Source organism: Molossus molossus, unplaced genomic scaffold (assembly GCF_014108415.1).
Source record: "Molossus molossus isolate mMolMol1 unplaced genomic scaffold, mMolMol1.p scaffold_m16_p_6, whole genome shotgun sequence".
Lineage (NCBI taxonomy): Eukaryota > Metazoa > Chordata > Mammalia > Chiroptera > Molossidae > Molossus > Molossus molossus.
Genome location: NW_023425399.1, coordinates 59,945,797 through 59,973,757, shown reverse-complemented (window position 1 = coordinate 59,973,757; position 27,961 = coordinate 59,945,797). Strand labels below are relative to the sequence as shown.

The window sequence follows — 27,961 nt, the reverse complement described above, 5'->3', positions numbered from 1 at the left end:
AAAAAATAATAATTCAGATTATGTGTATATTTAGTCTTCATGTATATGGCCTTTATACGTTTGTCTGTGTATTATATGTGATGTGCTTTTCTGCCCCCAAATGACATTACTAATAGATGATACTTTATTGGCCTAAAAGGGTTAAATACTTATATAGTTAAGCAGGATCCTGTGGTCTGAATAAAATATTTAATATTAAAATGATTTAAGTTTAATTAATGTCTTTTAAAGTTATTACCATAAAATATACTTATTTACACTTATTTTACCCAGGTTTACAAAATCTACGTCATAATCTTTTGGTTACATTTGTTTGACAACATTCCCAAATTTAAAATTTTAAGAGACTTTTAACCAAAAGATTACTTTGAATTATTCCATTAGGCACTGGAATACCTCAAGAATTTATTCCATCCTTATAAAAAAAAAAAAAGTTTTCAAACTAACTAGACCTATCTAATATGATTAAAATTACATGGAAAACTTTGCCAAATTAAAAAATAATAATAACTATTCTATTTGCATACATACTTTTTTTTCTTTATTGATTTCAGAGAGAGAGGAAGGGAAAGGGAGAGAGAGAGAAACATTGATGAGAGAGAACATCTATTTGCCTCCTCCTGCATGCCCCCACTGGGGATCGGGCCCACAACCTGGGCATGTGTCCTGACAGGGAATGGAACCGGTGACCTCTTAGTACATGGGTCGATGCTCAACCACTGAGCCACACGGGCTGGACTGTATACATACATTTTTATTGAAGTAAATATTCTAAAAATTTTAGTCTGCCTAGAGAGGAACTTGCAAATATTCAAAGCCAAGTTCAAACAGGGAGCTCCCAGGGAGAGCAGGTGTCCTGTCAGTGGCACCAGGAAAGCCAAAAATAATGGTGCCCTGGGAGGCGTCCAGCAGTGGTACTCTGGATGTTTGTGGTCCACACATTGGAAGTTTGTGAGTTGTTTCCAGTGCTCAATGCACACTTCCAATAAGCCATGTGCAACATCTAAAAATCTTACATATTATTTATTCTTTATATATTAAAATTGTAAATTAAATATAAAAATATGTATATGCGTGGACTTTATACTGTTCTCTGTCATTTTACAATAATTATTATTTACCAAAAAAGACTGTCATATTGGAATGTTATATCTTAGAAAAAAGTAGTTTTTTTAATCAATTGCATTATAATCAAATCTGTAACAATGCCACTTTAAATTTTGTCATTTATAAACAGTCATTATTTTATTCTAATGCATTTGCAAATATGTTACACCTTTTAAAAAAATCCATGAAAAGGACTTTGACTTACTCTAAATTACAGGTTTCTAAACAGGTAATATCTTTAAACTGGATGAAGATTTCTAAAACTTTAAGAAATAACTAAATTCATGGAAATACTGGTGAATAATCAGAATAAACAAAAAAAATGGTTATGAGACTAAATACACTAAGAATAATTATTATTCTTATAACTTTGTTTTAAATATTACTGATTTTTAATTATTTTTGTTTTCCAAATATAAGAAAAACTAAAAGAGGGCATTCTGCATCATTATCAATGGCTTGTTAACAAAGTTATAGGGACTTATTATATAAATTAATAACATTCATTTCACAGTTTACTCCCAGGAGATGAAGACTTCAAAGACCACAACTTACAACCAGGAAATTTTTGTCCATTGGGAAAGACATTCATTTAAAACTTTTCCAACAGTGTTGGAAGGGACCTTACCTCATCAGGTGCTTAACTGCAAATGGACATCTGCCCCTGCCTCTGACACCTCTATCTAGAGAGGAAATCAAAGACTTTTCAAGGATGAAAAGCTGCTGATGATGATGAAGGCAGACAGCTATCCCAGGACACCAACAAGGCCTGCATGCTCACAAATTAATGCTGCACAAAACTTGTTCTTATATCACCTAATTGCCCTGTAGGGGCGGCCTGGCAGCCGCCTCCCCATCAGATCGGAGAGAAGCCATTGGAGGCGTTTCTGCTCCTGATGGTGCCCCTGCCACTCCCACAGTAGGCTGCTCCCTCTGACCCACCTCTGCCAGGTTACCAAAGGGTGGCAGTGCATCTTAAAGTAAAACCAGAGGTGACTCCTGCCCTTTTGTAAACATGGGAGTAACTAAAAACCTCATGACCTGTGGGCCTGTGGGGGCATCCTCCGTAAAACAGAGGAGAACTTGCCAGCCAGGTGCTTCTTGCCCCTGATTGGGCACGGGCCACCAGAGAGGGTGGTTTTCTGTGGATCTGGAAGTCAGGGAAGTGGGGCGAGGGCCCCAGTCAGAACACACCCTCTTTTCCTCTTTCTCAAAACCCAAATGGGTAGGTTTCATGGCATGTATATGCTGTTGGAAATCAATTTCGGAAGTTGTAACAGCACTTAAAGAATGGAATAGACTTGAGAAACTATCAGAGTATGAACAGAGCGCATAGTAAGGGTAAGATTATTTTGTGAAGCTTTTATTCCAATTTAGTGTGTGTGCACATGCACTGAATCACAAATATATCTGTTACAGTGAGTCAAGTAAAAAAATAGTTTGAAATTCATCAATCAAGGCTGATTGTCTTGGAAGAGTGCTATCTTTTGCTTCAGTTCTTTTTTATTTTCCTCCTCTTTTCCCAAACCTCCTGCATCTAGCCATACTCTCCACCTTCCCAAGTCTTCCAGCCCCAGCCCCTGCCTTGATTGATGAATTTAGTTAAATGCCGCATCCTCTTCCAACCATATTGTCTGACAAAGTCCAGATATGGAGAAGAAAGCTTCAAGGAATGCATCTTCTAGGAAGAGGACATAGCATGAAGGTGGGATTAATCGGTATTATAATATTGGGAATTATTATTCTACTATATGACTAACCTGGGAATAACAAACAAGGTATCTAAAATCATGCCTCTTCAATTAAATTCTGAAGAAACTCCAGCTTCCCCTGAAACAGTCACCACTGCATGTCCAGACTGTCTTAGTAATTTACTAATTCAATTAGGTAAAAAATTTTCCCCTGAAAGTACCTAATAAACAATTCATGGATGAATTGTGACAGGTAGAACTAATGGAGGCACCTTATAATCCTGTGCCTCCTCCCAGACAGAAAGAGTATTTCAAGAGAATAAAAGAAAATTATATCGACCCCTACTCACTGCTCAAGAGTTTCCTTATATAACTTATTGGATAAAAGGAAAATTTTGGTACCCACCTAGAGCGGCTAGAAGTATACAAAGGATTCCTGACCCTCCCTTGCCCTTTACAGGAACATATAATGAAGATAGAATAAGAATAGTTAACAAAGATGGACTGCATGTTCCTCATGTAAGCTTGCCTTATGGAACAATTGGCATGCCAAGGTCCTCCTTAGTGTTTACGCACAAGGGAACAAAAGAAATCTCAATCATTGCAATTGAATAGGTTTTATAAGAAATGTTGTCCTGAGTTAGTTAGGGAGGTAAATAAAAAACTAGCTGATCTAAAAACCCAGAACTAGATTTTAAATAAAGGTCAACTATTAATCTCAGACAAAGGGCCTATAGAAAACTCTGTCTCACCTTACAGGTTACTCTACTCCCTTATTTGTATCTATGAACACAACAAGTTATAAATTAATTCTGATAAAAATGAAACTAATATCCTGGTACTATGGAATGTAACTCCCTGCTTCTTTAACCTTAAATGTTAAATTTATGCCAAAAAAGAAAACGTATAAGCACATGGAAATTTATAATACATCGGAACAGTGTCACACTTTCTCTGAGTCGTGTAGTCATCTGTCTCCCAGTGCCGACCCCTTACCACCTTCGGAACCCCCTGGATTCTGCTGCAGCTGGACTGTGGCAGTTAAAGATATTTTTTTACTCATTCTCAGAATAAACTGTGTCACCTCGCATGAACATTTGACCAAAGAGAGGGACCTTCTCCATCAGTTCTCTTAACCCACAGAAATCTGTCTCTGATAAAAGAGGCCAGGACATCATGGCACTGCAGCAGAAGGACAGTTCAGAACCAGGGAGGTTGATGGGAGCTAGTCAATAGCCACGTTACCTGCAATGTTGGTTCTAGGTTCTTGATTTAGGCAAAGAAATTTAGGGCCAAGAACTCTAGTGCAAAAGGATGTTTATTTAGCATGCAAAGTGAAAGTACACTCGAAGAAAAGATTTGAGTGAGCTACTCAGAGAACTGCCTTGGCCTTTTAAAAAGGAAGTCACCAAGCTCTGGCTGGTTTGGCTCAGCAGTTAGTGTCAACCCGTGGACTGAAGGATCTCAGGTTCGATTCCCAGTCAAGAGCACGTATTTGGATGGCAGAGTTGATCCCTGGCCAATTGATGTGTCTCTCTCACATTGATCTCTCGCTCTCACTCTCGCTCTCCAACTCTCCCTTCCATTCTATCTAAAAGTCAATGGAAAATATCCTCAGGTGAGGTTTAACAAAAGAAGAAGAAGAAGGAGGAGGAGGAGGAGGAGGAGGAGGAGGAGGAGGGAAGAAGAAGAAGAAGAAGATCAAAGGGGCAGAAGAAGTGAGCCAGCTGGGCTGCCAGGACTCAGGAAATGAGTTACAGAGGCAAAAGAAGGGCCCTTAGAGACAGGCTTAGAGGGTTAGCCCAAGACCAGCTGCTGCTGTTTGCAAGTCTCATGGGGACCCTTAAAGCTTAGGAGAAAGAAAGCAAAATACATGTCTGAAGAAAGAAGGTACAGGCATGTTCTAGAGAGAGCATGCACACTTGGTCCTTTGTCTTAAGAGTTTTTATCTGTTTTCTAAAGGCAGGAATTTTATGGGAGGTCTCAGAGGAGAATCTCAATAGAATATTTATCAGCTTTACAGCTGTTTTCTTTAATATGCTGATTCATCAAGTGAGCATATCAGGTCAGGGTTATGGTCTCTACTGATTGGTTGGTGCTAGGGTAGGGGGGCTCATTGGTCATTGCGTCTGGTCCTGAGGTCAGCCATGGCATTGCTTCATCTGGTTTTGCTGCTTTTCTGGTCCTGGAACTGAAACACAACTGAGGTCTAAATGTTATCTCTAGTTTGAACAAAACTCTGTCTCTGTGTTCAACAGACCCTCATTGTCCTGAGAGCTTAATGCTTAAAGGAGTGGTCTTTCAAGAAAGAAGTAGGCAGGTGAGTCAGGGTGCTGGATGAGCCAGTTTGAATTAGCTATCTGTCTGTTTCCCCATTCCACTTGCCAAGGAATTTTCCTAGCTTCTTATTATCTTGCCTCAACCGCAGCACCCCTCTGGCCCACTGAGAAGGCTGGTTCCTGCCTAGATGCTCAGCTCAGCCACACCTGGGGGAAGGGCTGTGTGTAGAGCCTGGTGTATCCAGACAGACCAGGCAGCTGCTACAATGGCAGTGTCTGAATTCTATTTTCAAAAATATTTCTGTAGTTTGTGCCTTACTTCTCATATACTTACCATGACAGTAACTTAAAGTAATTACCAACACCCTCCTTAAATAAGAATGCTCCTGCAAAGAGTCCAGCCTCCTACTGCCTCCTGCAGTAGTATCCGAACCTCCCTCATGGTCTCCTCCCCTTCACACTATTGCCACAGTCCTCTTCCTAAAATTCATTCCATACTTTTCCTACTTTCTCTCTTGGATGAAATCCCTCATCTGTTCATGTATGTTATCCATCTTTTTTTACTAGATCTTTGCTATATTAATCATAGTTATTTTAAAGCTCTTATCTAATAGTTCCAGCATCTGGGCCATGCCAGGATCTGGTTCTGCTGATTGCTTTATCTCTTTAAAATGGGCTGGGTTTTTTTCCTTGATTTTTTTGGTATAATTTTTGTAGAGAAGAACAGTAGAGACTGAAGGAAATAATATTTGTGTTGGCAATAGGCATGCCTCTTCTTTTCTCAGGACATTAGTCTGAGAGTTTATTAATCTAATCAGTGGTTGAACTGGGTTTGGGTTTTATTGTTGCTATAGTTGCCCTTAGGGCACCACAGCTTTAAATCCCTCCAGAAATGTTTTTAAAAGAGGTTTGTTGAGATATAATTCACCTAATATACAATTCACTAATTTAAAGTGTTTAATTCGCCAGGCTTGTGTGACTCAGTGGCTGAGCATTGACCTATGCACCAAGAGGTCGCCAGTTTGATTCCCATTCAGGGCACATGCCCAGGTTGTGGCCCTGATCTCCAGGAGGTGGCCAATCAATGTTTCTCTCTCTCTCTCCCTCTCCCTTCCTCTCTCTCTAAAAAATCAATAAAGAAAAAATTAAACAAGTAAAAATAAAGTGTTTAATTAAGGTTTTTAGTATATTCACAGAGCTGGGCATTCATTCTCACAATCTATCGTAGAACATTTTCGTCACCCCAAAAAGGAACCCCACTCCTCTTAGCTATCACCTCCCATTCTTCATCCCCCCAGATCCAACAACCACTAATCCACTTCACATAACGGAATCACATGCTATGTGGTCTTTTCGTCTAGCTTCTTTCACTGAACACACTGTTTGAGGGGTTCATCCACACTGTAGCATGTATCCATACTTCACTCTTTTTTATTGCAGAACACTATTTAATGTGTGAATATACATGCCAGAGGGTTTTCCTCAGAGTTCTTGTTCCTTCTTCAGTTTTCATGTCCCTGAATGGCTGCCCCATGGAGAGAGTCTCTCTCCAAGCTTTTGCTTGTTATTTGGTGTTAGCCTTGTGGTGGGCCTGGGGGACATTCCCATTCTCCTGGTCAGTCCCATTAGCCTGGGCCTCCTGGACAGCTGACAACAGTTTCACAGAACCCCCCCCCCCCAATGGCCTAAGGTCTTTACTTCATGCAAGAAGGATCCAGGGAAGTGGGTGGCACCTGATGGAGGCTCTGGGAAAGAGCTGCAGGTCATGTCTGAGGCTTCCAGTTACTCTGGACTGTCACACTTGCCCACAGAACTTTAAGCATTTTAGCTACTGGACTCTTCCCACTTTTATAAAGCCACCTTTACCCCTACACTTGACCAAAAGTGGAACAGCTTGGTATCCTCTCTTTCTGGGAAGGACCTGCCTCTTTGTAATTGTCAGGAGCTTTATGCCCACTAGGTCCTATGCCTGCTGCTGTGATTCTATCTGAGACTCTGCCAGGGTCTGCTAAAGAGGCACGGGCAATTCAGGGTATGCAGTAGACACTTAATAAATGTATGCTTCATAAGGAGAATAAATAAACCCGTGGTTCTTAAACAAGGAAGCACATCAAAACCCCCTGAGAGCTTCCTCAAAGTGCACACTTCCGAGATCAACCCCACCCATGGAATTGGAATCTCCCCTTGGCATGGTTGGAGATTTTAGTTCCCAGGTGATTTTAATGTTAAGACCCCCTGGAATAAATGATTGACATGGAGAAAAATTAGATGATGCCTCAAAGAGCAATAACCACAGCACAATATCCCATGTGGCTGCCATGAACCACATTCCTGTCAGTTCAAAGCAAATTATATTCGCAGTCCTGGTCACATATGAAATGGAAAATGCTCATAATTTTCAGTCCCAGAATTGGAAAATTAATTGATTGACTTGGTGACACTGCCCTCCAGCAATGAGGTAAGCACAGAGTCCAGAGTGGAAAATGTAGGGAGGCCCCAGGCTCCCAGGGTATCACAGAGAGCCAGCACCTCCTCACAGTCCTGCCAGTCCTCACTCAGGAGCCCTGTTATCCATGGATTCTCCCCTAGCATGTCTCCCACAGAGTAAGCCTTCTTCAGATGAGGAGATTTGCTTCTGTGTCCCAGGCCTCCCTGTGGGTGCTAAACCCCAGAGCCCTCTGGCCAGATGGCTGGTCTGTGTCCTGGGTCCGGGCTCTCTCCTGTGGCCTCCCTGTGGGTGGCTTGTCCACCAGTGCACGCATCCTGCTATCTCAGGCAGGGTGGGCTGCCTGGATGTGCAGCATGAGATGTCCAACATGGTCATACAAGGGCCCATGAGCAAGGTGGAGTTGCGAGGGCAAAGATAAGAGGATCATGTCCAGGCTGGGGCCAGCTCTCCAATTGTCACATCCCTGCAGAGAATTTGGAGCATCACATCTGAAAAATTCTAAATTCAAACCAAGCCTCCCAGAGTATAAAGGTATAGATTTGTCAAAGTGGGGAACTAGAGCATATTGTAAATATCAACATAACTTGTATTTTTAAAAATTTTATCCTCAACTGAGGGTATGTTTTTGTTTTTGTTTTGTTTTGTTTTTATTTTGAGAGAGAGAGAGGAAGCGCGAGAGAGAACCATCAGTGTGGGAAAGAAAAGTTGCTCAGTTGCCTCACATACGTGCCCAACCAGGGATCGAACCCACCACCAGGTATGTGCCCTGACAGGGAAACAAACCTGAAAATTTGCGGTATATGAGATGATGCGCCAACCAACTGAGCCACCTGGCCAGGGCTACACGATAACATTTAAATACAATGGTCCTGTACACTAAGTGGGCCTCCAGTTGTACACTTACCTCAGGTCCTACAGATGTTAGGGAGAGCCCTGGAAGGTCTCCTTCTGTCTGTGTGACCACTGTGCAGCCACCTGGCAAGTTCACAGCATGCCTCCAGCATGGGCTATCTTGTCTAATTCTCATTCCAACCCCAGCCATTAGAAGCTCTATGATCTCTGTTACAGATAAGAGGTGGGAAGCCCAAAGAGGGGAGCCTCTGGCCCATCTTAAAGCATGTGAGGGACAGAGGCAAGCCTGTTTCCCAGAGGGCCTTGCCCGGTGCTGGGTCACAACTACACAAACCCCAGACATCCCTGGACCCTCAGGAATGAGTGTTACTCTCACATCCACTTGGCCATGAGCATGGTGTTCTGACAGGTAAATATTTTAGTACTATTACAAAATATCATTTTTCAAAAGAATTAGAACTCAAGAAAATATACTTACCTAGACTGCACTAAACACAGGCTAGTGTTTAACAGGTCTGCAGGCTACCCTTATAAATAATTCTTCCACCTGTAACAGGACCACTTGGGGGGAATAGCCTGAGTGTATGAGAGTCACAGTTACATTCAGGCTCCACTGACATTGGCCCTGGGTGCCCACTTGCCAGATGAGTAGGACCTTAGCTCTACTTTGCAGGAGAACTTCTAGAGAGAAAGCTGAACAATGCTTTGTTGAAGATTTCAGATGGCAGAGAAGCTTAACCCAAGAGTTAACTCAGATTGTGACTAGTGACGACTTCTCCCTCCCTGGTTGTGGCTGTGTGGCCTGAGCCTGCTCACTCCAGGAAACAAGAGAGTTGCAAGTTTAACACAGTCCTTGGAGCCCAGGTGGCAATATCCAGAGAGAGGAATAACTGCCCAACCCTCCCAGAGCACCGTGGAGTCTTCATTTCCTGTCTCAGCACCTGCTTCCCCCTTCACAGCTGACAGATAGAATAGCTACTCTTTTCCAAAGAACCCTCTTTTATCCACCAAGAGTCAGATAACATAAAAGAACAATGACCGAATATCATTACATTTGTCAAGATCTTGGGTTTTAGTTGAAAATAAGACGACAGTGGCCATCACCAGCCTGACCTGGCTCCTTGGGGTCTTTCCTTGGAGACTTCTCAACATTTGGAGAAGAGTGGGACCTTAACTCTTCTGTCATGGCAACAGAGAAAGGGGTAGGAAGGAGTGAGAACTTGGTTCCTATCTCTTACTTTCTGAATGCTTTTCAACACTAGTATCCAGACCTCAGGAGTGACCCCAGAGGCCTCACAAAAAGTGGGTGATTTTGGAGGAAACAGAAGAGGGCATTCTGAGAAGTAAAATGTGATCAAAGGCACAGAAGATGAGAGGCTGGGGGAGATGAAAAGCTAGCAGACAGGAGGGTGTGGGCCATGTGCTTATAGAGAGCACAAACACATCTGGCTGGTGTGGCTCAGTGCTTGAGTGTCTTCCCATGCACCAAGAGGCTGCCAGTTTGGTTCCCAATCAGAGCACATGCCCAGGTTGTGGGCTTGATCCCCAGTTGGGGGCATGCAGGAAGTGGCCAATTGATGTTCTCTCTCATTGATGTTTCTATCTCTCTCTACCTTTCCCTTCCTCTCTAAAAACTAATAAAGAAAAAAATATTTTAGAGAGCATCAATGTCATAGACTTGGAAGTCTACTACTGCCCTCAGACCCAAACACAGAGCTGCTGGGATGTGCCCCCTCAGAGCCCACACCACTGCTTTTACACCAGGACCTTAGGATTTCCTCCAAACTCCTCAAACCTGACTCCAGGGTATTCTCCTCCCATGAATAACTGTGACACTGATGTGTACCAAGGGGTGGTCCAGGTGGTGGGTGGGGAAGATGAACTTGGGCTGAGGACTGGGGTGTCCACAGGTATGCACAGGGGACCCTTCCCAGTGTGGGATGGAGTTGGAGTGGGGAGACAAACTGAAAGTTGGGGCTGGAGGCCAGCCCTCCCCCACTGCCACTCCTGATGCAAAAACCCCAGGGAGTCTGAGAGTTTTACATTGGAGCCTGGCTTTCCAGAGGAAGGTCCGTCTTTAAGGTAGGAGGACATAATGCACTCTGAGATTTTTGTAAGCTTAATTTCTAACTTCTTTATCTTTAGAAATTTGTGTACTCTTGCTCTGGTCCCATCAATTTCAGAGACAGGCTTCAGATCATGATGGAATCCTTTCACCCCCCCCCCCCCCATTTGCCAGCAAGGTGACTAGGCCCACTCTGATCTTCTGTTTTGTCATCTGAAATAATACCTACCTTGGAGGGTCACTGTGATCATTCTCCACAAGTTCTGTACAAAAGAGTGTAACAAGGAGCCTTAGTCACCTCAGTTACTTCCCCATCATGGTGTGGATGGTAGGCTGTAGTGCTGGTCAACAGGGAGTATCCACCAGAAACTCCAATAAATCAACCCCCCCACACACACACACACACACTGAATCCAGCAGTGTTCTTGAAGCCACAGTGACACTACTTCCTGGCACAAATTCCTTGGATTCAAATTCCTGCCCAAGGACCAGCACTGAAAAGGTGGGTATTTCAGCAAACCACGAAGCTGTTACTTAGTGGCTTGATTCTACAGGGACTGAGTGACCAGAGCTGAGGAAAGACTCTTTGGGTAGCCATAGGCCCTCTACTCCCCAGGCTCCCTGCCAGTATGGATGAAGGGAGCATGTAGTTGGAGTCACTAATTACACTATGTGGCAACAGTTTCAAGAAGGGTGCAGAGCACTCACAGGAGGGTGGCTGAGTCATCTCGGGCTCAGTCTGACAGGGGTAGCATGGGCAAGGCTCTGGCCTCACCTACTTCCCTAGGAATATCCTGTGTATAGAGATTTGGGGACCTACAAGAAGGCAGAAAAGCAGCACAGAGGGGGAGTGAGAGCAGGACAGGGGCAGGGATCCAAAGGTTAAAGAATTAATACCTAAAATTGGAAACATTTGAAAAACTCCAAAAGAAAAATGTTTTTAAAAAGTTCTTCACCTCTTTCCAACCACACACACACTCATTAATATTTCTCTAAAATTTTTCATATCTAAAAAGAAGCTGCTGGTGCAAATTCCAGAACACTCAACCTGGGAGGGGATGCAGTTTGAGGTTTTCATGAATGGTTCACATGGGAAAACACATACAACAGTCTTTGGTGGTGCACATTCAGACTGTAGGTGCCACAGAAGCAAGTCCCTTAGGAAAATCCTTTCATTTTACAGATGAGTAAACTGAAGCCCAGAGAATTAAGTGATTTAACACAGAGCTAATTGGAAATAGACCGGAATTGAAGTCCAAGTCACCTTGACTCACCATCCAGTAGTCATTTCTTTCTACCAAATAAGACCTCCAGGAAGAAAGACTGTTGGTCCCTAAGGACACATTCATGTCCAGAAGTAACCTTAATTTACACCTGCCATACATTAAGTATTTGCTGATGGAGCACCCAAGTGAGTGAGCCTTGCCAGCTGGAGTTGTCCATAGGAGTGGGCTGGAGAGAGTTCTAGGTGTCTGAGTGGTGGGGCATGCCTGTGGCAGGCCCAGCTGCAGCAGGGCCCAAGTGGGGAGAGGGCAACTGAGCATGGAGGACAGGGGACCCAGAACCTAGTAGGCCCTGGATGCAAACCACTACCAAATGAAGATTAAAAAAAATTTTTTTTTCCTTTATTGATTTTATAGAGAGAGGAAGTGAGTGGGAGAGAGAGATAGAAACATCAATGAGCGAGAACATCAATGGGCTGCCTCCTGCAGGCCCTCCACCGGAAATCAGGCCCACAACCTGGGCACGTGCTCTGACTGGGAATTGAACCGACGACCTCTTAGTGAATACTGGGAATTGAACTGGCGACCTCTTAGTGAATGGGTCGAGGCTCAACCACTGAGCCACACCAGCTGGACACAAATGAAGATTTTGTTTACCTGTTGGAGTGCCTGCCCAGCTGGGAACTGGGAAGGCTGGAGTTCAAAGAGAGGTCGGGGCTGCATTATGTTATAAAAAAATATGTGGAGCCATGTTTTGCATAGCAGAATTATCTCCAAGTCCCCAGGGAGAGCTTTGTTCATTCTGCAGGGAATCCCCCTGTCTTTCCGTGACCTTCTGAGGAGAGACAAGAAAGACAAGCTGTGTATGATGAAACTGTCCTTCTAGTGTCCTCACTACTACTTTAGCATTGCACTTACCCAAACAACATTCATACATGCACACCTCCCTTCCAACAGCAAAAGGAAATCCCCTGGACCTAAGACTAGGGAAGGCTAGAGCCCAGACCTCTCAGCCCTCCCGGGCCAGAACGCTTTTCATCGCTGACTCCTGACGGGGAGACCGCGTAGACAACAGTGCAGAGGCTGTTCATTTTAAGATCCAGCCACGTATTCACTTTAACCCCCTTTGCAAACGGTTCAGAGTGGTCAGAATGGAATGGTACCTGTATTTCGAGACGACAGGACTCCAGGAGGGCAAAACATAAGAATGTATGCCAGCAGTGATTTCAGGGCAGGGGTCAGAGTCACCATGAAAAACCCTTTTCGTGTCCTAGAGCCCTTCCACCCGTTGGGTTTGAACTCGCGGTGGGTGCGGGACCGTGTGCACCCTTCCAGGCTCACGCGGTCCGGGAACCCATTCAGGATGGCTCAGGGTAAGACCCCGCCTGCCCACGTCGACTCAGCGGGAACTCTCTAGTACCACTGCCTCTCGATTCCCGAGCGCGAGGGGTCTCCAGTCTCCCTCCCGGGTGGGTCAGCAACAGGCGGCAAAATGGGGTGGGGGAGGGGACGTTAGCCATTTGTCCTTTCTTTCCGCCTCTTCATTACTGGGCGCTGGAGGGATCCGCTCATTTCCCGGATTGGCTGCCCCCCCCCCCGCAAGGGGTCCCTCTCCTGTCCCCTGTCAGTTCTCCCTTCCAAGACCGCACAGGCTCTAGGCGGTTCCTGGAGGATGGCCCGGGGGTAAGCGAGCCGAAGGGAGGGTGGGGGTGGCGCTGGCGCGGGGACAAGGAGGCCGGGGAAGGGGAGGATGAAGAGCGGGGGTGGGGAAGAGCGGAGGGAGGCGCTGGACCGCTGGGCGGAGCGGGCCCGGCCCTGGAGAGCAAGGCCCGCAGCTATTGGTCCCGAGGGCCGGGGGTGGGAGGAAGGGGTGGAGGGCGGGAGGAGGTCGAGTTCCACCAGCGTGCCGCGGGCCCGCAGTCGCCCAGGCGGTCGGAAGAGCGAGCTTTCCGAGCGCAGAGCCGGCGCCCGCCATGAGGGAGATCGTGCACATCCAGGCGGGCCAGTGCGGGAACCAGATAGGCACCAAGGTGGGTCGGGCGCGGGCCGCGCGGGACTGGGCTTCCCTGCGGTGGGCAGCTTGCAGGCCCGTGGTGTCCGGACTGGACCCTGGGTGCGGGCTGCACGGCCTGCCCGAGTGAGCACCAGCTCTGAGCCTCTCGGTCCTTGGAGCCCAGTCCTGCCCCGCGCTGCACCGGGAAGGGCTGGAGGAGTGGCGCTGAGGCGGAAGAGGCGTCACAGCCCGGGACCCCTGCCTCTCATCCTCGCGCTAACTGGGAGCGGCCGCCGGAGGCTCAGGCGCGTGCTCTTCCCGGGCTGGAATTCGGGAGCCACGGACGCGCGTCCCCCTTCCCACCCCGCCGCCCTGGGGTTAGCTGCGGGCGGGAGGGGCACGCCCTGGGCTCCGGGTTCTGACCGCATGTCCTCCCCCACCCCCCATCCTGCATAAAGTTTTGGGAAGTGATCAGCGATGAACATGGTATCGACCCGGCGGGAGGCTACGTGGGTGACTCGGCCTTGCAACTGGAGAGAATCAACGTCTACTACAATGAGTCATCGTGTGAGTAGCCTGGTGCGGCCGGGTCGCTGCCTTCTACCTCTGGGACCGCACCCTTCCCAGCCGGACCCCGGCCAGCCCCACTCCGTCCATCCCTACTCCGTCCATCCCCCCTCCGACCCTCGGCCATTGCTCTCGGCGACCACGCCCTTCCCCACCGGAACCCGGCTATTCCCCCGTGGGACTTCGGCCAACCCCCCTCCCGGATCCCGGCCATCTCCGGACCCGACCACGGCCGTACCCCTCTGGGACCCTGGCCAACCCTGCCCAGACCCCGGCCACCGCCCTCTTGGACCTCGGCCATCCTGTCTCTGGGATCCCGGTCTTCCCACTCCCGGACCGTGCCCTACCCCACCGTACCACGGCCATCACCCTCTTGACCCCGGCCTTGCGTGGTCTCCTACGCCTCAGGGCTCGGGGCTCGCCTCCTCGCCGGGGTAGTTTGCGCTAGGAAAAGTGCACCTGGGATATAGCAGGATGCCCTGGTTCTTCCCTTGCTCCCGCAGGGGCGGGAAATGCGCGGTCATTTTATTTCAAACCGCCCAATTCCGCGCGGGTCTGAGATTTTGAACCAGACTACCCCGTAGTGTTGTGAAATCAACTTAGTGGATAATATCCGGCTTTTTTCCTTCTTTCCGATTTAAGATGTATCTCTCAATGGAGGTTCTTGGCTAAAAATTTGAAAAGCACTCCCTGAAATGACTTTTCTGGCCCTTTGCAGACCCCCAAAAAGATGACACTCCCTGGAAGCTGAAACTAGACAATTCTGGGTAATTGTCTGGTGGACTCAGGGAATAATATAATACCCTGTCCTGGATATCTACAATATGTATTGTAGCTGCATATATACATTATTTCTGTAACAATTTTTTATTATAAAAATGATACATACCCTTCAAAACAACAAAAAACTAAGACATTGAAAGGCCATCCAAAAAATGACAGATGCTATCCTTCCACACAGGACATATATTCCCAGAGATAATCACTTTCCATTTTTTGGATTCACATGCTACTTGTCCACATAAGAGCTGAGAAGAGCAATATGCATAAATCACTGGGTTTTATTCATTAAGCAGCTATGACAAAAGGTCTGGAAATGTAGAGCCTAAAAGATGAACTTTGTAGATAGAACTAAGGAAAATTCCAGTATATATTGCACTTCCTTCCTGTTAACCCTTAGGTCCAGCTTAGTTTCATCCTTTCTTCAATCTGAGTGTGCATTGCAGAACTGGAGTTGAAGAGCAGTTCCTGTGTGCCATCGTATTAACCCAATCCTCACTGAGAACAGTTTCTTGCCCAACTGGCACAAAAGTGTACTTCCACATGGAAATGCTACCCAGTAGCACTCACTTATAAATGAGTGTCTCTTGGAAAACGTCTTATGAAATGGTACCTGTAATTAAGTGCTCAGATTGTAGCTTGGGTTCATGTACATGTGTGCATGAGGGAGGTGCCTAAAAGCAGAAAGTATGTCATGGCAGCCTGGCAATTTGCCACAGCAGATACAGTTTATTTCCATGGAGCTATAAAAGTAAACTGCCCAACAGGAAAGAGATGTTAGGGTGAACTGGAAAATATAGGAGGCAGGAAATCAGAAGACTTGATTTCTCACCCTGCTTATTCCTGAAACATCCTCTGCCCATTCATGCCTGGGCTGGTTTCCTCATCTGAACAATTCAAGGGTGGGATTGGTTCTCCCACTGCTAAGAGTCTGTGATTCTAAGAAAGCCAGGTACCCTTTCTGAAACCTTGCTTCATAAATTTCAGACAGCTGAGTTGGTGGGACTTGCTGTAGGGAAGTCCACTACTTTAGAAACCAGAAAGTGACCTTTAATGGGTGGGTTTTGTTTCTTCCAGCTCAGAAATACGTGCCCAGAGCTGCCCTGGTGGACTTGGAACCCGGCACCATGGACAGTGTGAGGTCCGGGCCTTTTGGGCAGCTCTTCCGGCCTGATAACTTCATCTTCGGTAGGTTCTATCTTTTCTGCTTTCTTCTTCTTTTTTAAACATCAAAACTAATTTATGTGTGAGATAAAAAACATAGCATAAAAAATCTTGGAACGGAAATCAACAGTCCAGACTGATCACAGGAACCTCTTAATTCTTGACTTTTTTTTTTTTTTTTTTTTTTTTTTTAGGAATTTAACCTGTATCTCTAAATGAAATACTTACACTGATAGTTCTTTACTTAAAAATAATTTTTAAACATTAAATTTTTCTCCCTTCATAAATTATTATAATAATCATTTGCTTTTGGTTTCTGTATTGCTTTTTTTTTTTCTTTTTTGGTTAATCTTCACCTGAGGATATTCTTTCCATGCATTTTTAAAGACAGTGAAAGGGAGGGAGGGGGAGAGAGAGAAACATTGATGTGAGAGAGACACATTGATTGGTTGCCTCCTGAACGCAACCCAACCAGGGCCAGGGATCGAACTGCAACCTAGGTATGTGCACTTGACTGGGAATTGAACCTGACACCCTTTAGTGTACGGGCTGGTGCTCTAACCACACCAGCCAGGGCTTGCTCATCTTTTAACTTCAATATGTTTATACCTTTTCCATTATCTATAGATAGTTCTTCTGCTTTCTTTCCAAAGACTGGTGCCATATGAGTTTTGTTCTATCAGAATTGGGCAAATCCTCCCCTCCCTTCTTCTAGCTAAAAAAATGATAATAGCACTTTTCCTCTCTGTAAACTTCTAAAGAAAATTATGTAAATTAAATAAAGTGGTAATGTTAGTGTTATCAGCCTCCATCACCCTGTAGCCATGTTTTTTAGAGTCAAGGTTACTTCAAAGTATACAAGAGGATATAGAATCTTGGAAGATTTTATTGGTATATGAATTGATTACTTTGTAGCAGAATCTGGCAGTGACTTGTTAGAAAGGTGACTCAGGAAGATGAATGTTCATAGAGTTTGTGTCCTCGGTATCATCTGCTTCCCCATCACCATGACAACCTACACAACCAGCGGGACAGGTGAAGCTTCTGATAATAACTTGTTCAAGAGTTTTTCACAAAAGGGACTCAAGTGTCCCTTTTCTTATATCAGAAAACCTAAATTGCCAATATTTTGATAGTCCACAAATTAGAACATTTATATTCTTTACCTTTCACTGAACTAGAGACCACAATTGACCCCGAGCACACAAACAGGACTCATGTATAAAGACAATAATAAAATGCAGCTCAGTGAACCTTGTTCCCATAGAGGTTGGTTAGCCAAAACACACACACCAACTATATTTGGAGAGAAAATAGAAAAAAAAAATGATCTCTTCTACTTTGTTTAAATTTAAGATGTACTAAATATATGCATTTTATATTGGGCTTCATGGGTGGTAGGTAGGTAGGTATTTATTATATTACTCTTCATACCCTTTTACATGCATTAAATCTGTCATAAGAAACGTCATGGATGAGACTATGGTCTCTAGTAGGACAGCAGAGGCCATGCACCTTCTCAGCCTTCCTTTCTCCTTCCCTCAGGCCAGATGTCTGCTCAGGAGTCTGGCCTCACCCTTGGCCACACTTCCTGCACAGCCAGGATCTGTTGAGGTTTCAAAGAGTCAAACCATGAACTGATTTTTACATAATTGAATTGTCACAAACTATTGAAGTAGTGATAAGCTAGTTTCTCAGAGCACCAGCTTTGGCAATTGTGGAAGTTTTCTTTGGTTTTATTTATTTGAACTGAATATTGAAAGTGTAAGAACGGTTTGGTCTTGTCTTTCTAAGTGTCAATAAATGGGATCAAAAAGTTTAAGAACAAATTAAGACATCTATAGTAACCATTTAATTATCTGATTTACTGTTCCTTTAAACCTTGAAAAATGTTAGAAATGATATTTGGTATTTAAACTGTCTCCAGGATTACTTCTTACCAGAACATGCCTACCTAGTTTTGATTCAGAATATTTAAGAATTTTAACACATTGTACACTGATGTGAAATAATATTATTCAAAGTAGTTTTTAAAACTTGATGCTCTTTTTATTAATAATTGTGAATTGTTTAAATGAATATGCTCACTTTGTTAAAATAGCACATTTGTTTTGTGGAATGGAGGGGTATCCAAAATGTATGAACATACTGTATTTTTTGGGTAAACAGTTGTTTTCACGGCATTCTCCGTGAAAGAGGCAGCATTTCTGTGAATGGGAGCTGGTCCATCCTCCTGTGGCTTTCTTACTCACTGTTTCAGAGTTGGCAATTAAAATAAACCAGGTGTCAGCCCATTTTCAGATATAGTTTGAAATGTTTGTTTGTTTGTTTTAAACAGACTTGAAATACGTATAATTCTAAAAGTGAATGTTATCTGCATTTGAGTTTTGAACATGTATATACTTTAAAAACAAACTTTTTCTTAACAAACTGCTGGCTGCATAGCAGTCATGCTTGTTAGATAGTGGGAAAGAGTCTTGTGGGAGAAAATGAACCACCAGAGACATAAACTTTCCTTTAAGTCTCTTTCTGCACTTGTACTTTTTTCTTCAAAATTTAGTGCTAGGAGAGAGGTCAGACAGCACATACCCCCAGGGTGAGCTGGAGGTAAACCAGAGGGTAGATTCGGAGAAAACCCAGGAGATCTGTTGCAACCCGACTGCCAAAGCTTGAGATTGCAGCCTTGTGTTCTACAATCTGGAGCCGCTGGTTAATGGCACAACACTGCATTACAGAAGATGTTCGGCCTCATGACCCCCAAATATTTAACTGGGAACATCTGTTGCTATGAGACAGTGGCAAAATATTTTTCAGAAGTCACCAGCTTCCTCCTTTTGTCAAGAGCAGAGAAAACTTCTAGGCTAATCATGTTACAAATATTGAGGAAGCCAAGTGAATGGTGAGAGCTGAAGGAAGAGAAAGGGTCAAGTTCAGAATCTTGTGCACTCACAGCTAGAGCAAGCTTGATTTACGGTGGCTATATGTCTGCCTAAAGCCACCTGCCTAGTTTCAGTTATTAGTTTCCACTCTATTTTAATGAAATAATTCCTAGTATCTTTGTAACAATTACACTCAGTCTTTTCTTTGTACAGGTGTGATAGTTCTACATTGAGCCCCAGGTACAAGGCTAACCCTGAGTATAAGGCTAGCCTCCAGTTTGTTCTCTGCTGTGGTCTGGCCAGGCTGCTTTCTGCTGGATTGGGTGGAGAGGGAGTGGACAAGAGTTAGTGGCGGCATAGGAAGGACAGTAACCAGGACAGTAAGCCTGGTAAGCATAGGCAGTCAGCCAGGTTTCACTGTGTGACCCAACTGGGCTGGAAGAAAGATAAGAGAACACAGCCACCTCGTAGTCAAGGAAGGGGCTGAAGTGGCTGGTGCCCACACAGTCTGGTACAGGCACGGAGGGGCTGTTTCACAGTTTATTATTAAATAGGTAGACAATATCTGCACCATTACTTTGATCCTGTCATGGCACTAGCCTTGGTGCTTTTGTCCTGCCACATGGAGCGAAGAATACAGGAGTGAGGCTGGGCTCACTTGTAAGGTGGGGCTAAGGCAGACAAGCACAGGGGCCAGCCGAGGTTTCACACTTCACACAAGGTTTCACACTTCACACGGGTGGTTCTGGAAACATCACTATTTAATATGTAAACATATTTAATGTTTTTGTTACAAAGTTAAAACAAACTGTTACCACATCCTTTTTTTTTCAAACAATACACAAGGGTATAGTGTAAATACAGGCATCCCTCCCACCCCCGCCCCATCCTTTCCACTGATGGGCTCTGAGATTTTATTTTTTTATCCTCACCTGAGGACATTTTTTGATATTTTGTTCAGATAGAGTGGAAGGGGGAGAGAGAGAGAAACATAGACGTGAAAGAGACACATCGAGTGGTCGCCACCCACACGACCCAACCAGGGCCGGGGATGTACCGCAACCGAGGTATGTGCCCTCAGCAGGAACCAAACCCGGGTCTCTCCAGACCTCAGGCCGGCGCTCTAACCGCTGAGCCAAACCGGCCAGGGCTGATGGGCTCTGAGATTTTAATCCCTGAAGATAACTAAATGCTATTGACTGTGGAGGTGTGTGTCGCCTGACCTTTTCTATGTATATACACTTGCACCTGTGTGTGTACACACACACACACACACACACACACAGAGTTGATTTTTGGAAAATGGGGTCATATTACACATAACATTTTAGAGCTTTTTGAAAAGTTCATTAACATATCTCAGGCACCTCCCTTGACAGATACAGTGCCTTTCCACTGTGTGCCTCTCATCATTTGGTAATTCCCCACTTACTGGTGATACTTAAGAATTTTCCTTCAAGATGGGTTTCCATTATTTTCTTTTGATGATTATAAAATACACTTATATTTAATTGAATTTTTATAAGCAATATGTAATATTGAAACTGAACTCCCTGTAATCCCATCCTTCAGAGATAATCATTTATTACTTCAGTGTGTATTTCTTCAATTTCTTTCCAAAATGCATTTTGAAATGTTTTAATGAAGTTAAAAACATTCATTTACTAGCTAGCCAGATAAAAGATTTACATGGTCTAGGATTAAAAAGGACAACAAAGTACTCACTGAAAACTTGATCTCCTTTCTATCCAAGCTGATGCCCACCCAGGCTCCTTCCCAGAGGCAGCTACTCTCAGATTCTTATGTGTCCTTTCAGACACTCCGTGCCCATCCCAGCAGATAACATATCTATTTACATACGTAAGATGATAGTCAACTATGTGCACTATTTAGTACTCTTGAGTTTTTTTCCCCCTTAGCAATATATTCTGAAATTTTTTTCCATCTCAATACTAGGGTTGATGGCTGATAGTATTCCTTTGCCATCCTCTTTTATTTTTTATTTTTATTATATTTTATTTTTTAATTAATTTTAGAGTAAGAGGGAGGGAGAGATAGAAACATCGATGACCGAGAACATCGATTGGCCGTCTCCTGCATGCCCTGCTCTGGGGATTTGGCCCACAACCTGGGCATGTGCTCTGACCAGGAATCAAACTGGTGACCTCTTGGCAACCACAGAGCCACACCAGCTGGGCAATGCCATCTTCTTTTAAAAGATACTAAGGTTGCTTCCTTTTTTCTTCACTATTGCAAACTGCTCTTCAAAGAGTATGTGTCTACATGTCATTTTGCACATGTGTGGGTACAGCTATCTAGGAAAAATTGAAAGAAGTAGAATTGCTGAGTCCAGGGGGGCTAATTTGACAGATACTGCTACATTGTTCTCCAGAGGAGCTAGTTCTCTTAAGTCTCCAGCAGCTCCAGTGTATGAAGAGGCCTTTCCCCAAACTCTTGCCAACACAGTGTTATTGAACTTTTTGACCTGTCAATTTCATAGGGGAGAAATCCAATCGTCTTGTTTTAATTTGCATTTCCCTTATGAAGAATATGTCAAATACTTAAGTTATTTGAATTTCTTTCCCTGTGAACTATTTATATCCTTTATTTCCTTTATATCCTTTATATCCTATAAATAGGATATAAATATCCTATTTATAGCCTTTTTCCCTGAAGGCTGTTGTTTTCCTTACTGATTTGTAGGGCTTTAGATATTCAAGGATGGTATCCCTTTGTATTTGATACGAGTTGCTAATAGTCAATACATTTTTACATTACCGAAGAATCACAGGATTAGGGTTGTTGTTCTTGTTTTAGACTTCCAGTAACACCACAGTGCTTAGCACTAATAAATGCTATGGAAGATACAAAGAAATTTAAGATGACTCATTCACCTAAGATGAAGGCTTTGAGTACAGCGTGGAATCCAGGGGTGCTCATCAGCTGACTTCAGTGTGAGGGGCCCGCCCCTGGAGTGCACAGAGCCTTCCATCTACTCATCTTAGCTGATGTAGCACAAGGCTGGTCTCAAGAAGAAGCCTTGGTGGGGTCACTGCTGCCTACCTTAGTTTCCTCCTCAGGTGTGCAACATCAGGTATGGATCTGCCCACACGCCACAGAGAAGCTGGTCTTCAGGCAGCGGTTGTGAATTCTGCCACCAGCTGGGTGTAGGCAAAAGTCAAGTTAATTTCTGGAGAGTAAGTGGAGAGAGGTTAGTACAGTGCAGGGCCAGCAGTGTCCTGGCCCTGAGCAGAAGGACAAACAGGCCTTGGCATCTCTGCCTCCTTTTGCTTTTGATCACTTAAGGCGATCAAATCACCTGCCCACTCCTGCTGGCAGCAGTGTACCCGAGTCTCTCGGTGTGGAGGGAAAGTCTAATCAGGGTGCTGATGGCCTTATTTGTTATACATGAGTCTTCCTTTTAAAACTAGAGCTTAATATGCCTTTTAGTAAAGAAATATAATGCTTTTAAATTGTGTGTGTGTGTGTGTGTGTGTGTGTGTGTGTGTGTGTACATAAAATTGAGTTTTAGAGAGAGGAAGGGTGAGGAAGAGGAATATCAATGTGAGAGTAAAACATCCATCGGCTGTCTCCTGCACACCCCTCCCCAGGATTGAGCCCACAACCTGGGCATGTGCTCTGACTGGGAATTGAACGGGTAGCCTTTCAGTGTATGGGATGATGGATGCCCAGCCACCTGAGCCACACTGGCCAGGGCGAAATATAATGCTTTTTAATAATCTTCCTTGCTTTCTGAATAACTTACAATTTTAGCTATATATTACATTTCCGTATTACCTGTTAAAGTAATGAGAAACAGCAGTACCTTCTTTTCATAGTTTATTATTAAATAGATAAATTATCTCTGTATTGTTTGATTTTACTGTTTTTCATAATTTACCTTATAGCATGCTCTAGAATTTAGTTCTCAGTGGTTTTCCTAATATTCTTTGAAATGCATATTGACCTATTTGAATTTAAAAATAAAGTCACGGTTTTCTGACAGAAAGTATGTTTAATTTGGAGGATTGCTCTAATAATAACAACTGCCTTTGCCAATTAGATTATATGGGCAATAGTTTTTATAAGCTAAAATAGCAACCTAAACACTTAGAAAATATTTTTAAACATTTTATTAAAAAATCATATTGACAAAGTTGTATTGGTTGATATTTCCATTTTCTGAACTCTAAGTATATTGGATTAAACAAAATGCCTTTATGTGAAAGAGTTAGCATTTAATAAGTCTTGGGAAAGCCTTTTGGTATCTTCCAAAAAGAGAAGGAAAGAATGACTGATGCAAGTTATGTTCCCAACTCTGCTTTCAACAAAATTGAGTATTTGGCTGAAATATGATTAAAAATACTTTTTGATGAAAGATCAACTATTTGATTTTTGGCATATAGCTCTGAAGGAGATCATATAGTTGAATGACATTGTTAGAATACAATTCATTCTCATTTACATGCTATGTAAACATTTTTTAAACATATATACATGAAAAGAAAATGAAGAATAAAATTGATGCCTTGTCTTATTCTGGCAATATTTAATACTCATCTTTTGATAAATGAACTAATTAAAAAAACAGTTATAATCACACATTTTTACGATCTTGTGATCATAGGAATTTAACAATCAGTTTCAACTTACAATTTATTTCTGATTTTTATATAAATGCTATTGGATACATTTAACAGTTTTTATTTTTATTTTTTAAATTATTTTATTTTATTATTGTTTTTTAATCCTCACTGAAGGATATTTTTTTTCATTGATTTTTAGAGAGAGTGGGAGGGAGGGAGGGAAGGGGGAGAGAGTGAGAGAAAGAAACATCGATTGGTTGCCTCCTACACATAGGTACTTGCCCTTGACTGGGAATCAAACCCAAGACCCTTCAGTATGTGAGCTGATGCCACACTGGCCAGGGGAACTGGCCAGGGCTGTAACAATTGTTTTTATTTATTATTATTATTTTTTTTTTAGAGAGAGAGAGAGGAAGAAAGAGATAGAAATATCAGTGTGAGAGAGAGACATCGATTGGCTGCCTCCCGCATGCTCCACACCGGGGGTCAAGCCTGCAACCCAGGCATGTGCCCTGCCTGGGAATCGAACCTGCACCTCTCAGTCCATGGGATGATGCTCAGTCCACGGAGCCCCACCAGCCAGGCCGTAACAGTTGTTTTTAAATGGGAGTAGTTATAGTACCCTAGAAATTAAAATTGTGTCATTTACAACTGTTTGAATTTAAGAAGACAAATTACATGTCAACTTAAAAATGTATGAAAGGTATGTAGTTTTATAGTATTTTCAGTGCTACAGAGCTATATTTAAGAGCAATTACAGGAAATGTGCAGTATCCAGGAAAGCAAAAACTGTAACTTGACCACTTTTTATGTACACACAGGCCTGATTATTTATACAGCTTGGGAAATATACCTTCATTACTGATAGACCTTTAATTTTATGATGAAGTGAACTAAAAGATTGGATTTTAAATTTAAAAGCCAACCTTTCAAATGCAAAGTTTCATCCATAAAGTAAGATAAATAAGCAGGTGGGGAAAATGATAAGCAGAAAATAGACTAACTATAAGATCTCTTTCTAGTTACTTGAACTATTTGATTAAAAATACAAAAATTTTTTAGTTCTGCTCACCTTACCACCACCGGGCTAGAAGCAGTTTGAGGGTTTGAATCACTTCCTGTGCTGAGTATCTAATTATAGATGCAAAGTAAATAGTTGGTGCTCAGAAAATTTTGCAATAGTAATCCTGGATGATAAATGAGGGGCTCTGTTTATGTGAAAAATGTTACTGTTTTTAAAAGAAAATATTTGTACATAGTACAAAGTTTGGAAAGCTCAAAGAAGAAGGAAAGTAAGGTGTTTTTTTAATGTGTACGTATTTTTTCCTTTGAGTTTTACCATGTGTAAGAATTACCTATTTAAAAATAAGAATGAAATCACCTGGTCATAACATATCCATCTTAAAAATTGATAGGTATTGCCCTGGCTGGTTTAGCTCAGTGGTTAGAGCACTGGCCCGCAGACTGAAGGGTCTTGGGTTTGATTCCCAGTCAAAGGCATGAAGACCCAGCCCTGGTTGGGGTCATACAGGAGGCAACCAATCAATGTGTCTCTCACACTGATGTCTCTCTCTCACTCCCTCCTTCCCTCCCTTCCACTCTATCTAAAAATCAATGGAAAACTATCCTTGGGGTGAGGATTAACAAAAAATAAACAAACATTTTTTTAAAGTTGATAGGTATTTAACTTGTGTAAAGAGGTACTAATTCATGTGCTCACCAGCAGTATTGGTGGGTGCCTTCCCCATTGCTGACTTTGGCCCACACCATATTATCTAACCATTTCCTAACACATCTTCTCCATCACTATTTTAAAAGTATTAACATCAGTGAGCAGTTCCCTCCTATCTTGCCCTCTTTATTTATTTATGCTTCTTTTTATCCTCATCTGAGGACATGCTTATTGAGAGAGAAACATCCATCGGTTGCCTCCTACACATACCCCAACCAGGGATTGAACCTGAAACCTAGGTATGTGCCCTGACCAGGAATTGAACCCACAACCTTTCGGTGATGATGCTCCAACCAACTGAGCCAAACCGGCCAGGGCCAAACCGGTCTTGCCCTATTTAAATTGCATGCTACTCTTGCTTATTCCAGGACAAACTGGTGCCGGGAACAACTGGGCAAAGGGGCATTACACAGAAGGAGCAGAGCTGGTGGATTCGGTGCTTGACGTGGTGAGGAAAGAGTGTGAGCACTGTGACTGCCTGCAGGGCTTCCAGCTGACCCACTCCCTGGGAGGAGGAACGGGGTCAGGCATGGGCACGCTGCTCATCAGCAAAATCAGAGAGGAGTATCCTGACAGGATTATGAATACCTTCAGCGTCATGCCCTCGCCCAAGGTCTCAGACACGGTGGTGGAGCCCTACAATGCCACCTTGTCAGTCCACCAGCTGGTGGAGAACACGGATGAGACCTACTGCATTGATAACGAAGCCCTGTACGACATCTGCTTCCGCACCCTGAAGCTGACTACACCAACCTATGGGGACCTCAACCATCTGGTGTCAGCCACCATGAGTGGGGTCACCACCTCACTACGCTTCCCGGGCCAGCTCAATGCTGACCTCCGAAAGCTTGCGGTGAACATGGTCCCTTTCCCCCGCCTTCACTTCTTTATGCCCGGCTTTGCCCCCCTCACGGCCAGAGGCAGTCAGCAGTACCGGGCCCTGACAGTGCCCGAACTGACTCAGCAAATGTTCGACGCTAAGAATATGATGGCAGCCTGTGATCCAAGACATGGGCGCTACCTGACTGTGGCCACCGTCTTCCGGGGCCCCATGTCCATGAAGGAGGTGGATGAGCAGATGCTGGCCATCCAGAACAAGAACAGCAGCTACTTTGTGGAGTGGATCCCTAACAACGTCAAGGTGGCCGTGTGTGACATCCCTCCTCGGGGCCTCAAGATGGCCTCCACCTTCATTGGCAACAGCACGGCCATCCAGGAGCTGTTCAAGCGAATCTCAGAGCAGTTTTCTGCCATGTTCCGCCGGAAGGCCTTCCTGCACTGGTTTACGGGGGAGGGCATGGACGAGATGGAGTTCACAGAAGCAGAGAGCAACATGAACGACCTGGTGTCTGAGTACCAGCAATATCAAGAAGCTACGGCCAATGATGGTGAAGAAGCTTTTGAAGACGATGAAGAAGAGATCAACGAATAGAGAGGAATGCCCCTGTCTCAGATACGACAATTCAGATTTTCTTGCTTTAATTCTAATGTGTCTTAACTTCGGTGGCCATTGAATGATGCACTGGTCTAAATAGATGGGTGCAGGCCCCTCCCAAATGCAATAAAATTGCACTCTCAGTCATCTAGAATAAAGAAAATGCATTAAAAGAGCAGAGAATTGTCAGTCCTACCCAATCAGATCAAACTAGGACATTTTCTACTGGAGGACTTAAAAGAACTTATGGGCCATCAGTAAAGGGCTGAATAAATAAACTTCACCTTCTGTTAAATGTTCAACCATGTTTGAGAATTAGTGGGGAAGTAAGAAACAGTATTTTTTCATCCTTTGTGAAATGGAAGCTGTGGAGTGTTGCCTTATACTGAATATGCAATATTGACCTATGAAACAACTTATTCGTAATAAAACACTAAAACTGTTCCTTTGTCTCTTCCAGCCTTTGCTTATATAATAGGTTGGTTTGCATCATTACAATGGTGGCTCAGATCTCTAGTCCCTTCCTGGGTGAATTGCCCATGCAGCTCACTAGAAGAACTGAGAAAAAAGAGGGTTTTCTTGAATTGCAGGCTTTAAGGGTGGTAGCCAGAATTCTGAGCCTAAAGGTAGTGCATGCATAAAGAGAAGCCCATCAACTCCCAGCAACAAACATTTAGACCTCCCACAGAATTTTCCGTTTCCCTACATCATGTCCTGGGCTAGTGGGTCCCAGCCTTCCCTAACAACTCAGCTGAGATTTGCCAGAGGAGCCACAGAAAATTACCTTCAGGATCTGGCAAGCTCTTGGGTGAGGGGGCACCCAGTAGGGTGGGCTCCGAGGGCTGCTGAGCTTCCTTCCATAAGTGCTCAGGCCAGGAACCCAGGCCAGCAGCCTGGCCCAGCACAGGGTGAAGGCTCTTTTCTATACAATAAATTATCACTTTATGTTTCCTGTAAACTAGCCACAACTTCTGTAAGAGGTCTTGTAAGGTGACATTCCACAGGATAGGACCAGGCTAGTTTTACTAGTAATTGGCAATTGCCCAAGTTAGCTATGAATGTGTGACTTCGCTTTAGCCAAAAGAATGTGAGTGGCATAATCACTTCCAGGTGGAAGCAAATGTTAGTGTTTGGCCCTCTGTTCTGCCTTCCAAGTGGG

The 27,961-nt window shown here is 43.8% G+C and overlaps 1 protein-coding gene across 1 annotated transcript; it reads left to right on the top strand.

The window, feature by feature from the left end:
- The first annotated feature begins 13,564 nt into the window (after positions 1-13,564).
- Positions 13,565-27,246, top strand: TUBB6 (tubulin beta 6 class V). Its single transcript, XM_036245387.1, has 4 exons — positions 13,565-13,696; positions 14,118-14,226; positions 16,084-16,194; positions 25,736-27,246. Exons 1-4 carry the CDS (start codon positions 13,640-13,642, stop codon positions 26,797-26,799), a joined length of 1,341 nt encoding a protein of 446 aa, XP_036101280.1. The 5' UTR covers positions 13,565-13,639; the 3' UTR covers positions 26,800-27,246.
- Positions 27,247-27,961: the final 715 nt, after the last annotated feature.